Source organism: Diuraphis noxia, unplaced genomic scaffold (genome assembly GCF_037042655.1).
Source record: "Diuraphis noxia isolate RWA-SAM2 unplaced genomic scaffold, SU_Dnox_SAM2 contig0004, whole genome shotgun sequence".
NCBI classification, from domain to species: Eukaryota; Metazoa; Arthropoda; class Insecta; order Hemiptera; family Aphididae; genus Diuraphis; species Diuraphis noxia.
The window spans coordinates 49,125,541-49,143,254 of NW_028301714.1; the positions used below are offsets into that span (position 1 = coordinate 49,125,541).

At 31.9% G+C, this 17,714-nt stretch overlaps 1 protein-coding gene across 1 annotated transcript in view; it reads right to left on the minus strand.

The window, feature by feature from the left end:
- Window positions 1-3,445: 3,445 nt before the first annotated feature.
- Window positions 3,446-17,714, minus strand: part of LOC107163456 (endothelin-converting enzyme 2-like) — a 28,376-nt gene continuing 14,107 nt past the window's right edge. The window contains exons 2-14 of the mRNA XM_089226556.1: window positions 8,407-8,542; window positions 8,154-8,315; window positions 7,902-8,050; window positions 7,753-7,815; window positions 7,422-7,622; window positions 7,165-7,292; window positions 6,764-7,088; window positions 6,514-6,695; window positions 5,952-6,068; window positions 5,599-5,854; window positions 4,942-5,037; window positions 4,506-4,582; window positions 3,446-4,333 (exon numbers count right to left, since the gene is read on the minus strand). Of these exons, the coding sequence (XP_089082682.1) occupies window positions 4,243-4,333; window positions 4,506-4,582; window positions 4,942-5,037; window positions 5,599-5,854; window positions 5,952-6,068; window positions 6,514-6,695; window positions 6,764-7,088; window positions 7,165-7,292; window positions 7,422-7,622; window positions 7,753-7,815; window positions 7,902-8,050; window positions 8,154-8,315; window positions 8,407-8,542 (1,983 nt within the window). The 3' untranslated portion in view covers window positions 3,446-4,242. The remainder of the gene's footprint in view (window positions 4,334-4,505; window positions 4,583-4,941; window positions 5,038-5,598; window positions 5,855-5,951; window positions 6,069-6,513; window positions 6,696-6,763; window positions 7,089-7,164; window positions 7,293-7,421; window positions 7,623-7,752; window positions 7,816-7,901; window positions 8,051-8,153; window positions 8,316-8,406; window positions 8,543-17,714) is intronic.

Below are 17,714 nucleotides of genomic sequence, written 5' to 3' on the forward strand. Positions count from 1 at the left end.
CAAACCCTATAAAACCGATCAAAAGTATTTGGAAGAATATTGAGGTAATGTTTCTTGTTTGGATTGTATCACATGAGATGGATACCTTAATAATATATAGAACCTTTATCGAATACGACGCTGTATTATATGCGTCTTATGTAATAATATTAATATATTGTCACGATGATGTTATAATAAAATGAGATCGAAGCGAAATCATGGCAACGAATATAATATTTTTATTTGATGTCGTAACCACTCGTAAGTATATAAACATCCCTTCAGAGATGATTTGAATCTGATGGTACCGGTTTGCAGTGTTCGCGATTTGCATTATAATAATATAATATATTGTGTATTATGTTATACTGCCGCCATCATACTATGATTAATACGGTCATGTGCAGCGTGCTGGGTATACTCACGCGTATATGTATAGTAATATTATATTGGCGCACTGCGGGAAATCAATCCGAAACCGTCTATCGTCTTGATATACCATATACGTACCTATTTACCTGTGATATAGCAATAGTGCATCGTAACAATGTTGTAGTGCATATACCTATTATTTTAGTAACAGACTTCGCAACAATGGTTGATTATACAACGACGATAAGTGTTAATGTATAAAGATAATATACTTTATAAATTATAATTTATAATACCTACGTGCAAGAGGTTTGGGTAGTGCTGATCTTCAAAATTAATTATACGTTTCGCATTGTACGCGGTTTTGATTTAAATAATTCAAACACGTTGATGGCTCGTCGTAAAAGTCCCCAAGGCTATAGTTTTAAGCCACGTGAACCCCGCTACGATATCGGATAATACGTTCATTATAATATAGTGATGTATGCCAATGTTCGAAAGTCCCCCCGACGATGGCAAATTATGTATGAATATCAGAATAATACAGGTACGATTAGTTATTGGATATGATGTCCGACGACAACCTACACGAAACAGTGGCAGTTTCGCGAAAATTCTTGGTGCCGTTTAATAGAACACCCACGAATAATGCATTAAAATGTACCCACCCAGTGCCTGAAACTATTAAAATATGTTGTTATTATGTTATATTTTTAAATATTGTATTTCACAAGTTTTGTGCGTCGTTTTAAAACTAGCTATACTCTAATGCCATGTGCTATGTAACGCGTAACTTGGTATCCATTCCCACCGAGTACAAGTAGGTAATACATTATATAACGTACATCATATTATATCGTTACATCACTCGTGAATTTCAGCCAGATTATCAACAAAGTCTGGTAATAATGTATTATTATTGTCATCATATTGACACCAATCGTTTACTTTAAGTCCGTTTCAGAGATCACCGCAGTTAAAAAAATATAAATCTCACCACTAACATCAACCTAACCAAAATTGTTAAATGTTATATACTTATTATTACGATCACTGCTATTCGATGGGAATGAATGACAATAACAACTATTGTGGCAAGTGAATTCGTAAAATAATATCTTAACTCATAACCAGGGCCGGATTGGTTAGGCGAGCTGCCGAGAAAATCTCGGTGGGCCGGTAGTATCTGAGTGTGGGTGAAAATAAATACATGTTAGGATAAGTAAATAAGTTCGTAACGATTTTAGACGTAATAAACCAATACAAAACAATAGACCCAAATTCTGGGCCAGTGAATATGTAAATGGGCCGCTTAGAAGTGAAAATCTCGATGGGCTGATATATACCAATCCGGCCCTGCTCATAACTATAGATAAATACCATAATAATACCTCACCGAGCTTAGAATATTTTATATATAATACCCATTTTTTTTTTATAGACACCTAGCTAATACAATATTTCCAATGTAGGACATTTATTCAGACATTTCTATTTAAAATGATGTTCAATAAGTGGTCTATAGACCACCACGAAAGGTTAAATATATCAGGTTTTATTATAGAATTTAAGACGAAAACCGTTATTACGGTCGGAGATAATAGGTATAATGTATATTATAGTACTGGTTTAAAAATATATAAAAATTTATTACGAATACTAGCCGGTTTTTCTCAGCGAAATAGATTTAATCAGCATATTTGGATCGTTTAGACGAATATTTTCAGAGATATGTTAACAGTTATAGAGAATGGGATATGGGAAAATAGGTAGGTATAATGTGTGTAAATATGTTTTATTATATTACAAGTACATTTTTTTGAAAACTATCTGGTGAATTGCTGAGTTAAAGTTGCCCATGACCTCGGGTAAAAACTCAATCAACAATTGCTGAATTTTCAATGAAATCGTAAGAGAGCTTTTGTCCAGTAAATATTAATTATTATGCCACGCACAATACTAACTTAATTTCTGTTTTGGTATCATGGCGTATAACCAGGAACGTTCTTCCGTATAAACCCGTATTTTTATCGACGTTTCCTTTAACGTTATCTCGATACATGCAGTATTGTTTTTGTTTTCGCATTTAAATTGTACACCGTCTTATCGGTGTCCACATTATCACGTGGTATTTGTTGCGTACAGGAAACAATATATACATATGTACTTTTTATCGGCCAGAATTGATTTTTTTTCTAATATCACGTTAATCGTGTGTTATAGTTAGTGGTCGGTTTTCCTGGTATCTATAGCAAAAGTAATTATAAAATATACAATTTTAATATTAATGTAAATTATTAATTAGCTTTATTTTAAGAAATAAGAAAAGTAATTTTTATGTTATATTAATAGATTATTTTATAGAAAACATCAATCAAATTATTTTCTTCTACGATTACCAAAGTTTAAACAGTTAGAGAAAATGAATCACTAATACGTCTACTTTTTTGTTTGAATTTATACTAAAAATTGCTTGTACTTGGCGACTTGTCATTCGGGAAAAAACTGAAATAGTATCCACTGTATACTGAACACTAGGTACAAACATTATTTAATGTAAAATGTAGAATTATGATATTTCATTGGTTAACGATACAAAAAAAAAAAATCAAATTTTGATATTGCAAACTCAAGTTATTAGTTAATAGTGATTTAGTATTTCAATGATTTTAGCATACTTGAATCAAGACCAATAAATTATAAATTTTTTTGTTTCAACATATGTTTGTTTTTACAATGCTTTTATTAATTTTAAACTCACCACTAACATATTATAATAAAAATAAATACATGGGTGTATATGTTATATCATTTATAATTAAAATACCTTACTAAAAATTATAAACATTATTTATTGTGTTTTATCAGTGTGTAATTATAAGATAAGTGTTTTTGTGCAAACATTTTTTTTAAAACTCAACCCATTAAATAATAATTGTTTAGTATGTCTTGGCCATTTAAAAAAATAATTTACATGGTATGATATAAATGTGACGACATTTGAAATTCAACTATCAATGTTTAGATGATGCACAAATAACAATATGAATGTTGGCTGTAAGGAAAGCGCAAACTGCATAAAAAACAACAATTTATAAAAATATCTTAATTTAATGGAAAATCCTTAAGACTATAGTGTTTTTATTTAATTTTAAATATATAGTTCACAATTTTGCTATCAGTTTTACACAATAAATTTAAATAAAAATGTTAAGGTACAAAAAAAATGTTGTATTTACATTTTAAAGGCATATTAATATCAACAACAAAATATGATTTAAATTGAAAGTATGTGTATACTTTATATACAATGGGTTTGACAAATAGAGAAAAATGCAAAATCTTCTACTGACTTTTTTTAATACCCTGTGTGTGAATTTGTGAAACCAACTACAATCATGAAATTATTTTGTCATTGAAGTTCCGCCAAAAAAAAAATAATTGAACAGTAAGGTAAAAACAATTTAAAACAAATACACACACATTTTTCCAGTCTTTACAACACACTTGCATGATGTATGTCAAAAAGTCATCAATGTTAAGACTAAAAACATTAACACTGTTTGATACATGTGTGCGCAAATGTGATTTTAGAATACATAAAAAAATACTTATATTATAATTAATAAGTATTGGCGATGAACTCTCCAACCATAAAATGATGTCATGGTCAATTTGCTCAAATTTTATCGTAAACAACAATAGTTATAGTAATAATAATAATAATAATAATAGTTAATAATAATGATATCGATAATAATTAAAGTAATAATAATAATGAACGAGAAATAAGTCACTAAAAAAACGTTCGAATACTCGTTGTTGAGTGCATAATTTCTGGGAACCCGGATGCACTCGGATATAATATTAGTTTCACAACATCAAAAATCAATAGATGTATTTACATGTTTTCGTTGGTCTTCCCATGCAGTTGAACGCGCTTGTGAATGATTCTGAATGTTCCGATATCGTTTTCAACCTGTACAAAAAATAAAAACAAACATGAAAAATAATTTGACGAAAAATGGAAAGAGCCAACGCGCAACTTTGAACGCCTTAAATAATAACGTTATGCCACTTTACATAACAATGTGTTGCGGTGTTGCCTATATGGAACGCCGCGTGTTACATAATAACACTATTATACTTACAAAAGAGATTCGTCAGACATCAAGTCGTACATAGTGTCCAAATCTTGTTGTTGTGGAGATTTGATTGTGCATAGAGACTGTAAAAAAGATAAATATTATTATTTTAAAATTGGCATAGGTACCTTGATATAATTAATAATGATATTATCATGTTAAATATACAGATAACAAATTATAAAAAGACGCTCTTTATAATTTGAAACTTGGATGTAAAAACCGTACATACAAAAGTATAGTTATCGCAAGAAAGGTCTCAAACTAAATTTTAAATTAATTAAATTTAACAGAACATTAAAACACATAACAGATCATTTAATATTCAGACTCTTACAGAACTGTTGAAATTAATTAAGGATTAATTTAATAACATTTAAAAATCAAATTTATTAATGTCTGAATTAATTTTATGTCATTATTGTACTGCTGATGTTCTTACTTGTGCGTATCCTATGAAGAACAGCGCATCGTATTCATATGACTCCATGGCTGGTTGATGGTAATGTGTTTCAGTTTGAGTTTTTTGCGTCAAGCTCTGTGAAAATAAGGCATTAAATATGATCATCGTGATTTCAAACGAAGCTTAAAATAAATAATTTACAATTGTAAAAAGGCGATAATAGAGTGATGATAAAACAGTTGTACTTAAATTATTACAATAATAATTAGAAATTTATCACCTATAGATTTTAAGACCTAAAATGTATAGTTTATAGTGATGATCGAATATTTATGAGTCAGTAAGGTTAAGTTAAAAACCCAATCGTTTAAATACCTAAATATGTCTAAGGGAAACTTTTTGATCGCAATATCCATCATAGAGGTTTCGCATACAAAATAAGTAATAAAACATATACAATATATATATACAACATCAAATCGTCAAGCGTATACAAAGACAACAGGATTGACATTCACATAAAAATTTTAGTGTCGATTTACGAACACAGTAGATTTGTGATGACCAACCTTTCCTCGGCAAACAACGTCTATGGAGTATGGACTATACGACGGGCTTACGATTATGAGTTATGATATCATTAAGCGGATGACATAAATATCACTACCACACATCATTATCATTTAATAAACATACCTGAAGGGCAAACCGAACACTCGATACTGATAACATGGCTGTTAACACAGTATTGTTAGTGTACTCCACCTGTTGGTCTTTTAGGAATTGACCGAAGCAAGAGCGGGCCTCAATTGTGGCGCCGATACTTCGGTTGACGGCCGCCGAGTGGGCTTGTAACAATACTCCGTCCGTGCCGTGAGCCACTCCAGGTGGATACACGCTGGACAGAATGGCTGAGCTGATTTCTACACCCAAACCTCCATACAACAAAGCCCTGTGAAACAGAAGAGGAGTTATTCTCAAGATCGATTCTAGATAAATATACGTTTATGTGAACATACACACATATTTTATATATTTTTGGGACTTACTCAGGATAACCGATCTCGAAATAAGGTGGCGAAAGCAATGACAGTGGAACGATTACTTTGTTGCTGGCTACGTTGTATGTGACTTTTGGATCTTCAGACACCAAGTCATCTAACCACCTGTGTAGAATAGAACGAAGGTGAATTAAAAAATATTTAAATATTCAAAAAATGTTATACAAATTGTTATCAATATTTTCAGTTATATGGCCATATAACAAAAGCTTATAAATAGTAAGCAATGTATCTTATTGTTATTATTATTAAATTTATGATGAAACGCTTATTCAATTTACTCTGACAAATATTAATTAATAATATAATTTTGAATTATACTAAAATAATGTATTAAAATTATTAAAATAAATACAATTTTTCTTGATGATAATAAATCTATTCCTTTTTTTAAAATGTATTTTAACAATATCTTAACATTTTAACAATAATTAATAATACACTAGCTGGGCGCTTACACTTAAAGTTGACACAGTATTTTAAGTAAAAAACTGAACAAATTTAAAGCTATGAATGGTCAACTATTTTGGTATTATAATATTAGACTTACCCATATTCTTCTTTCTTGGATTTGAGTTTGATCTGCGAGTAATCTTTAATGAATGATATGGCATAATTTACGTTTTGGAAAAAGTCAAGCTTTTGAATAGGTAACTGGTTATAAAATTGATTCACGTAATTCTCTTGAAGCATATTTTCTGGTAGCCCGATTTGTACTGTCAGTGAATTCAACTAAAACAGAAATGAGTTAAAAATAATCCACTAATCAAACCTAATAATTTAGAGGTATAAACAATTACCTTGTTTAAAACGTGATCACTCAATTCGGGTCCTAAGTCTTGATTTTTTTTAACGTTTGATATGATCGACTCTTTAATGTTCTCAAAAACATCTTTCACTACAGCTACAACTTCAGTTTTTTTTTCGATGTTTGGTTCCAGCGTAGCAGTTATACCGAATCCCATAAACTTTTGCAACAAAGAAACGCAAATCTCCCATCTAGGCGGCAAATCTTTCTCACCCGTAAGCTCGGCTGTGTAAATTTTAACGATTTCTCTAAACTTCACCGACAAATATGGGACATAGGCTTCAGCCATTTTCCACATAAAATAGTCGTTAAGTCCACTGTTTGAAAAAACACAATTATATAGTATTCTGTTAGAAATGAAATTATCAGAATGCACGATGTCGAAAAACTAACCTGCGGTCTGACGACGATATCAGATTAGACAAGTTACTGAAATAGGTCGGCGATACAACCGAGATGAACGTGTCGTCACCAATGTTACTTTCTGGGAACTTTGATTGCAAGATGTCTAAAAGTGGGATCTAAAACAAAGTCGAAATCAATTTATAATATGATATACAAAACTAATAATAAATAACTATAATATGTATGGAATCGTTACGACATAATATGTTTGTTTATTATAATATGATCATATAGTATCTTCGTACCATTCCAGCAATTTCTTTCAGTTTCGACAACTTGAATCGTCTGTGAGAGTTAAATGGGTCCTCTTGTTTGCTAGCTGGGGTAATTTCCGCGATACGTTTCTCGTAGTGGAACATGTCGTTGCTGAATATCGATGCGTCACCACTGGTGGCGCCCAGTAATTGCGATACGTCCACCATGTACTGTTTGTACGCTGCCACAATCTGCAAATATTCATCAAAGCACGTATTTATAATATAATACATCTGTAATCTAATGCTTACTAACATGATTATTCTAATTGTTATCGTTGTATTATAAATATTATCTTAATTATTGTGCACACAAACTTACTCTGTTGTCTTGCTGCCTGTAATAATATCTTCGGTCGGGTAAGCCTAGTCCTGCAGGAGATATCTGAAATAGTGAAATCATTTAATATTTTATACGACCAACTACCAAAGTAATGACTAATGACACAATAAGAGCACCGATAATAATACCTGAATTATGTTTTGGCCTGAAACCTTATCGTCAGGAACAACGTCTATCTTGAAAAACGGACTCACGTTGTATTTGGAGTGCAATTGTACAATAGTACTAGTCACGTCCCACTCATGAACGTTAAAATCTTTTAAGACATGCCAGCCACCTAATGTATATTATAAACATAATTGAATAATATTATATTGTTAAGTACACATAAAGAAAATCATTAACTATGGACCACCCGAGAGACGTGGAACAAAACGTACCTAGGATTGTACTAATAATCTTCTTCAAAGGTTTTCCTTCATCTGTTTCGATATTGTCTAGGTTCATACACGATTCGTAGAAATGCTTCATCTTCCAGTTCAACGAGGTGGAACTGGCAACGTTTCTCAGCGTAACAACCATGTTCCTGATCTTTATTTTTTCTATACAAATTCAATAAGTACGGTTTAAATTTCAATATTTATTTTAAAATGCATAATTCTAACACGTATAATATGCACTCGATGTACTTACGATCTTGTTGAATCCGTTTTTTCAAACTCCACGAACTCATGTAAGCCGGCAAGTCATTGGTCTGCAGCCATCCTCCACAAGAGTATTCTCTAAAATTTTCGCACGGATGTTGAGTAAAGTTAATTTTGGGTAGAACCTTTAAACAAAAATGTATATCATATAAATACAAGCCCATATATATTATATATATAAAATATGTTTAAAATTTAAACGTAAAGTTACAAAGAGTTTCCTGTAATACATTTCGGTTGCGGATCGTTAACTCTACGCTTTATTGCTTTAATTCGATTTTAAAACCTAAAGAAACGTCATGGGCGTTGTTCAACATCATACGAACCGCAATAACATCTGAACGCTATTACAATAGTGTTGAGAATCATTTATTTTTTTACAAACAGACGACTTACAACGATCATTTAGCTCTGAATATAAAACATAGCATTTTAGGTTAGATTCATTGTTACAATAATACCTCGATACCTAAACAATAGATAGGGATAGGATTCATGTTAGACACGCATAATAATAGTCATTATAAAAGTACATCTTTACGACAAAACGTAAATGAAATTAAGATTTAGATTTCATCGTCGATCAATTAAAATTTAAGGTGCCATACGTCCCGATTTGGTCAGGAGTGATCAGTGGACTGGTAGCGTCATGGTACGTAGTTCCGATATTGTTTCCGGACGACCAACAATTGTCTTGGAACTTAACTTCAATAATGTAAACATTTTGTCTTTTACTAAAAATTTCTTGTAGAAAAACAATATTGTTTTCATTAATGATAAAACAATGAATGTTATTGGCCATACTAAAATTATTTTCCCGGCTCGGTGATGATGAATAATGACAAAATTTTCTTTTCTAGTTTGTCACGACAATTTTTGTTAACTGAGTTAACCTCGTAAACGTATCCCGTAGGGTGCTAACTAGTATATTATGTGGTATTCCAGTCACGAGAAAATATTATGTTAAAACTATTGGTGGTTAAGGGTTAACCGTGAAGGATTATTATGATTTTTTCCTGTGAAATTTATACGAAAACATTTTGTATCGGTTTAAGTAAAATAAAGTATGGAAACTATAGGTAAATTGGAATTCGGCGTATAAAACTTTCTAACAAATTACAAGTAGTAGGTAGTATTTCGTAGACACATTATATAAAAATTATATCATATTATTTAATACCTATCACATTTCAATTAATATTGCTATAAATTATAAGTTATAACGAATACCACTATCCTGCAATTATCAGGCGTATATTTCAGAAACGAGTAAGCAGTTCAAAATTGCCATGACCATTAAAGACAGTTAAAGTCCACGAAATCAATTTTAAAAGAAAAAATACATAAATCAATCACAAGTGAATATTTTACTGTTTTCTGGACCAAGTAAGTATAGATACTCTCGTTATTTTTAAAACGTAGCCGCAAATGGTATATAATATAATATACCATATATTATACATTTATACCCACCATTAAGGGAATCAGTCATCGTCAACACCCACTCAAAAAACCTTATTTCCATTCTACCTGTTGCGCGTATATATTCAGATTTTTATGAATGACTTAAAATAATCACACACTGTAGTAGCAAAGAAAACATAAGAACCGAGGATACCCAATTTTAGTTCATGAGACAAGACACTAGCCACAAAAATGCATGAACAATGAACATCGTACACCCACCATGTATTACCGCCTTTGTTTGAACTTTAGATTACGCACATGTTTATTACCTATTAAATATTGGCAATACTATTATTATTATTATTTTGGTTATAATTTAAAATACATCATATCCGGCGAGATCTTCAAAAAATAAAAATAAAAAAATACAATCAATAATAATAAAATTCAATAAAGAAAAACACCGTATAGACAATTAATATTGTAGAAATTCGCGGCATCTGCGTTGTTTACTACCTACTGCAGAGCGATGTTAGACGTAGCTTCTTCCATACGCGCACGCAGACCACTATATCCACTGTAATAATATGTGCGGCTCACGATAAAAGGGGTTTTCGATACGGACGAGAGGCGTTCCGGTCCACCTAACGTCAAACGACCGTCGAGACGAAAATAAACGCTGCATCACTGTCGTCCGTGCAGCTCGTCACGTAATTATCACGATATGTTAATATATATTCCGCGTGCACATGATTTAGGTATTTTTAATTTCTATTTTTTACCCCGATAATGTCAATGCGTAACCCCTGTGAGGGATTAATGAACCGTGTTGGCGTTCAATGGAAGTGGGCTTGGCTTCGTCGTCACCCGAGCCTCACCCTCGAATCCGGACGACGTATTACTGCAGCAGTTTATACGATACAATTATTAATGATAATGACGATAATATAATAACATACGTTGCATAGACCGTAAAAAATGCACAGGAGTGCCTCACTCTGATAGAGCACACGCGCCCTATATAATATATATATATATATATATATATACTTATATAAATTTACGAATTCACGGTCAGATATATATTTCGTTTTGTTTTCTAGTCCTCGTAGTAACACAGTACGGGTGCACAATAAAACGATACGATATTATTATACTCGTATACTTTCACTGTATAGAAGTTCGTGGCCGCGTTCGACAATAGGCAAGGTGAAGGACGCACACATTACACATTATAATATTATGTTCTCCACGGGTAATCTTATACCCTGCATAATATATAATATATTTATATGTATACCTGTACGAGCGAGTGTTTTCATATAATTGAATTCGTCACAGCTATGTATATAGGCCTCTCTATACACAGACGATGAGTGATCTCGTCCAGCGTGTCCGGCCCACGTATAAGCAAACTATTATGTACCTATTACACCATCTATGGAGATGTACCAGCGTGACACACAGTAGAAAATATCCATAATAATAATAACGTCAAGTCGTTGATAGCGAGTGTCGTATCGTGAATGTTGTATACATAAGTTATGTCGAATTTTCTGCGTATCACGCTCTCTTTCTGCGGTTGTAATTTTTTCAACTTTTAGGTGTTCATCAACCACCATTGACTTGAAAGCCCTCGCCACCAGCACAACCGTATGGAATATATTATTTTTGTACAATATATCGTCTAGTCTATAGTGAAATGTAGTATATGCCATACGGTCGTATATATACATTTTTATGTACATTTACTCAGCGTAAATAACATGAAGGTATAATAGCAGTAATATGAGATCGGAAACAGCATAACGACTGTAGCGTTTCAAATCCTGTGCATTAAGCATACATATATGCGGTGACGGTGTTTTCCCCCTAAATCGCGTATATAACGCAGCATAAATAATTATATTTTGTCAAGCATCGTTCGCGCGACCGTACAACAAGTTTACAGCACGTGCACGTATGCGTTGCACTCCAAAAAGTGATAAAATATATTAAAGTATACAATATTGCAAACAAAAAATAGTTTTAAGCGCCTTCAATTCATATATTTGCTCTACAAAAAGGCAGAATTATATGAATATCAAAGCAAGATATTGAAATTTTACAACAATAAACGACGAAACATTTAACACTATATGTACCTATGACGATAATAATAACTATTACAAATTTACAACTGATGGTACAAAGAAATATCACCAATAAAAAATTATCAATATGTACAATATTAGTAGTAGCTTCAATACTTTATCATAAAAAAAAAAAAAAACCATAAAATTTCTTTAATTTGTATTGACAATCAAGGACAGCATAGAAAAGACATACTTAATACATTCAATTCTATTTTTTCATTAAAATTGTTGTTGTATAGTTTTTTGGAAGTACATTAAAGTTTAAAAATCTTAAGCAAACTATGTGGGTACATATTTTTATCCCATTATTAATAGAAATAATCATACATTATTTATATGTAAAACATAGATGAAAAAAATAATAATATTAGCCTAAACACACAATAGTATACACATGGTGGCAAGTGGAGGGTGTTCAAACCACTTTTGGCATTTTTCACTATGCATATAATAAAATGAATAAAACTTAAAAAATATTTTGATATATATAATTATATATATGGATACACATAATTTTTTTCCATATAATATTATAACCCCTTGCATTGAAATACCTGCAGAGTAAGCCACTGAAAAAGGGTATTTAAATTCAACAATTTTCACTATAGCAGCGGTTCTCAAACTTTTTTGTTCACGGAGCCCTTATATTCCTAAAAAAACATTACGGAGCCCCAAAAATCAGAATTGTCTATATGACACAACAAAAATTTATAAAAAATGATGTAAATTGTAAATGATTTGCTTTTTATTTTATTTTCTGTAAAATACGAATATATACAAATTATTTAATTAATATTAATAATTTAAATTTAATTAATACAGATATTCTCGGGGAGCCACAGAGCCCCTAGACTATTCTCGCGGAGCCCTAGGTATCCGCGGAGCTCAGTTTGAGAACCGCTGTACTATAGTGTTTTACTATTATCAATTACTAGGTAAGTATTTAACAACAAATACACCAAAACAAATTGTTTTTTTACACGTTTGTGATTTCATGAATTCAATTTTTCAACTCCACACCGTGTGTCTAATCTACTGAATTCTGCCAATCATTTGTAATAAATAAACTACATTGATAAAAATATTGCTTATTTGATTATTTATTGATTATTGTTTTATTTATACGTCACTAAAACATTCCAATGTGATGTGACAATGCATGCATTACCATGGTAAAGCAAAATTAAATTTTTAAATCCTAGTTTCCGATTGCAGGACCTTGTGAAGTCATGTATTGTATGATGATAACAGTGTTTGAAATAATTATAACTATATATATACGTATCTACTTGGAACTCAACGATAAACAACAAATATTTCGTCGCACAATACATGTACCATAATATCAATATAAAAACCACGATACTTCAATTCAAACTGATTAACAATTATCTGCCAATACATTCAATGTATTAGTTTCTTGTTGATAAAATGTTTTTACCCAAAAACAATTCACTATAAGTAAATTATAACATATTAAACGAATATACGATTTCCCCTAAAATATAGTTTTTTTGTTCGTAACCAAAAAATATACAGCATTACAGCACCACTTATTTTGCAAGGCTATAGAATGAATCTTTTTAGTTTTCATTTATTAAACTTTGATTGTTTCAACATAAGCTTTGTTTAAAGAATTTTTATTTTATTTTTTTTTTGGCTAGAATCTTATAAGCACGAATGTATAACACAACTAAGTATTGCAATTGTCGATGATTGATAACTTTCAATCACAAAGGCAAAACCGTTAACAATAAAGTATATTATAAAGCCTCCAGAGTGATGCATAACGAGAAATTTGAATTCTCAACTCAACTCTCGGGAACAAAACAATCGACGAAATGAATATCTATTTCCAACGGAACAGTGCCTGCCCATCTCTTAATCTTCTTTTTTTTAACCCATCTCATGACTCTCATGTACGATTTCATACAGAAAACACTATAAATTTCATACATGGTATTTGGCGGATATTTCAAATATATTAGTTTTACATGTAAATTATAACGATACAAACGAATACGTTAGTTGTTTGTGTATAGAGTTCTCCGCACGCATAAGAGTTATGGGCGGGGGGTAAATTAGAATAGGTCTGAGAACCATTGCGAATAAAGTATATTATATTGTACGAGTGATGTCGGTAATGGTGTAGTGGGAAAGGGGAAGAGGAAACCAGTTGAGAATAATGTGGACACGTACGACGTACCGCTAAATTATCGTCTTTCTCTCTCACACACACATACATACATACAGACACTCATTCAATATCTCTCTCTCTCTCCTCTATGCAACTGACCCTCCGGCCGGACAGTCGCCGACTCGGCAGAGTATCTGGTCCAGCAGTCTCCCTGCGCACAAGAATGCGCGTGCTCTGCAGCACACAATACATGCACTTACACACTCATACAAACGCAAGCATTAATATTCTAACAATCTTACACACACACACCATGCACCGAGATCAAACCAAGATTACGCCGCGTTGGCGGACGGAAAACTAAAATAATAATACGGCGACACACGCGGGAGAATAATTATAATATTATAGCTGGTGGTTGTGAAACAATAGTACGTCGCGATGTTTGATGCATATTTAGGCATACCTGTTGCGCGCGTCCATAGAACGACGTACATCATGTGTAACTACATCTGGTTCCAGTGGCGGTGCGGAGGTAGACGACCCGAAAAACGTTTCCTATACCTACCGACCACGCTTGTGTGGCAGATATCCGGCAAGTGTGAGTATTCAAACAGGCGACCGAAAAAGCAATCACCCTAATTTTTTTCTATTTTTTTTTGTGGTTTAAAAACGCCAATATGTACCTACTCAACGTCTACAGTGAAATGACATCCAATACCGATGCATGTATAAAATATAGGTAAACAGCGTGTTATATATATTATCACTATAGTATATAAAATTATATTTTTAGTAACAACTAGAATATTAACTATAAATAGTACTATATGATATATTATAGTAAATAGAATACGACCGCAGCTAATACGAACACATTTACAATATGTAATAATGCCCTCGTAAAATCCATTTGACGATGGGCTGCTAGTTACACGAGATTTCCTAAGAACCGGTTGGCGCTCAAACTAAATACTATATATAAGTAGTATTTTCATTATATGCTTATGTTACATTTACGATTATAATATGGAATCGGACACCCGCAGTTTCGAAAATCGTAATGTAGTTGATGCGGTAATAAATCCAAAAAGCCATATTTCAACGGGCCCATATATCTACCTATTGTATACAAACTCCGTCTCCAGCGGTAGGAATGGATTGTATGCATTGTATGCTAGTATTCAACTGAAACATATACCTAACATTTTATACTGAACAACTCAACCGTCCGATTTAACCGAAAATAACGTAAAATTATAATTTATAACAAAACATTTAGTTCGAAAAAAATATATACCATTATACAACCCAATAAACCAAAATTATAAAATAAGGATACGTTTAGGTATGCATTTTTCTAGCGGTGGTCCTAAAAACTCAAAACGAAATTGGAAAAATAAAAATACAACATGTTTAAAAATGTTCACGCGATAAATTCAAACGACGGTTACAGTTCATATTCATACATTGAAATATTGAGGTATATATAATATATTGTATTTGTTGATATTATATATACAAGCTTGAGCGCATCAGTATTATGTATACAAGTGTAGGTATGTAACTATCGCTATTTACTATAGTGACAAAAATATAATATACAAACCAACGTGGTATAAACAGCTCACATTTTTACTAATATAAGAATATTGAAACTCCTAAACAGTGTGATATGCATTTGTCTTAAATTTTGCTAATGTAGAACACATCGTATATTCTATATACCGTGACCCCAATCCCTTTTAACCACTTAACATCAATCTTCCCAAATCCCTATTCTTTTGATATTTAGATATAATTCAAGTGTCATAAATAATTGATTAATTCATCAATCATTCAACATATTTTTTTCTCATTATATAACTATACCAATAAATACAAAATCATTTTTGTTTTGCCCGCGGTTCAAATTAAGCACCCATATCACCACTCAAAAATATGATTCGGCAGGAAGAAGCTTATAACAAGATACTATAATATATATAAGTAAGTGCGTATGAATCATCTACTTCAATAATTATTTCACGTTTTAAAATTCATAGCAACATAACATAATGAATATGATTTAAAAATTGATTTCGACATGGGGTAGTATGAACACTCACATCATCATTGTCGGTACATAAAATTTTTCAGTGGGTTTTGTACTTTCTTCCTATATATATATATATATAAATATGTTTTCGTAATAATACAGGTAACGTGTGTCGTTATTTGTGAGCAAACACTAATTTTATTCGCATTTGTCTCGGCCCGTTAAAATATCCAGTTTCTGTAAGTTGCGGTGAAAAGTTATACGCTCACAGCTCGCTGAAAAGTCGTCGGAGCGAACAGCATACGCACCCGCGGTGACATTGGATCGCATATTATTATTTGTTCACGATGCAAAAACGCTATTATATACACGGGTACCTAGGCACTAGACAGGTACCTAGGTAAGTACGGAATGGTATGATAGTATTAATTATTATATTTATTGTTAAAACAACTGCAATATCCGAGTATCGTCTGTCGCTCTCAAAACGTTGTGGATGATCTTAAAAACTGTACAGCCTAATGTTAATCTTATCTATTTGCGTGCGCTCTACAATACTGTGAGATATCATATGGTTTAAATTATTTTTCTTTCAAATGTTACTTTTATATAGATAGATACTTCTCTGTGTGTTTCAGCAGGTGCAGTGTGGTACGGTATACGTACTCGCATATTAAATGTATACGTAGGCAGAGAGTTTACGAAGTTGTAAGAAAAAAGAATTATACACGAGTTTCTTAGAGTGTTATACAAAAACATGAATATGTATATACACTCGAGAGTGTGTTACGAAACGAACGCTACCAAGTATTTTGAGAGTATTTTTTATGTAAAGATATGGTTTAACTATATATAGTGCAGTATATAAACATATTATATAGATTACGATGACGTTCGGTACCTATATTTGTATATTGTATATAGGTAAACGTCTTGTATAAAAGTTTGTGTGTGCGTGGGTAAACAAACGAATAATGATAATAATAATATTATAACATGCATGATAAAAAAGTGTATTGCTTCTGTGAGTGTGTGTGTGTGTTTAGGTATACCTAGTACCTACATAACTATCGTTGTTATCTCACTCTCTCACGGTCTTGCGGGGTTGCGCTTATGTGCAAAGCTGGCAAGCTGCACTTTAAAACCAGGCAAAACCACGTGAAAATGTCCGTGATTTATACGACACCGTGTATAATATTTTATTTGGCCATATTAATATGCCATAAGATAGTTACGTTACCTATCCGTCATTATTCCAGCGCGATAACATATTTTTTGTTTAAAAAATTTTACTGATAAATGTAACGCGCACATACGCTTACGTATTACATACAGTGTGTTTGTTTATATTATTAGTTATTAATTTATTACTCTATGGTTTCAACTGTAATACACGATGATTTGTATTTTCATTTAATTTTAAATGCACAACGAATTTTTCAAATCTGTGGTTTATCGGATCAGCGATTAACAGAGGCTGAAAATACGCGGGAATCTGTGCACGCAAGAGTCATCGTTATTACTTTATTTCAAGTGGTTCAAATTTTCAAAGGAAACTAAAACGAATTCGAAATATCATA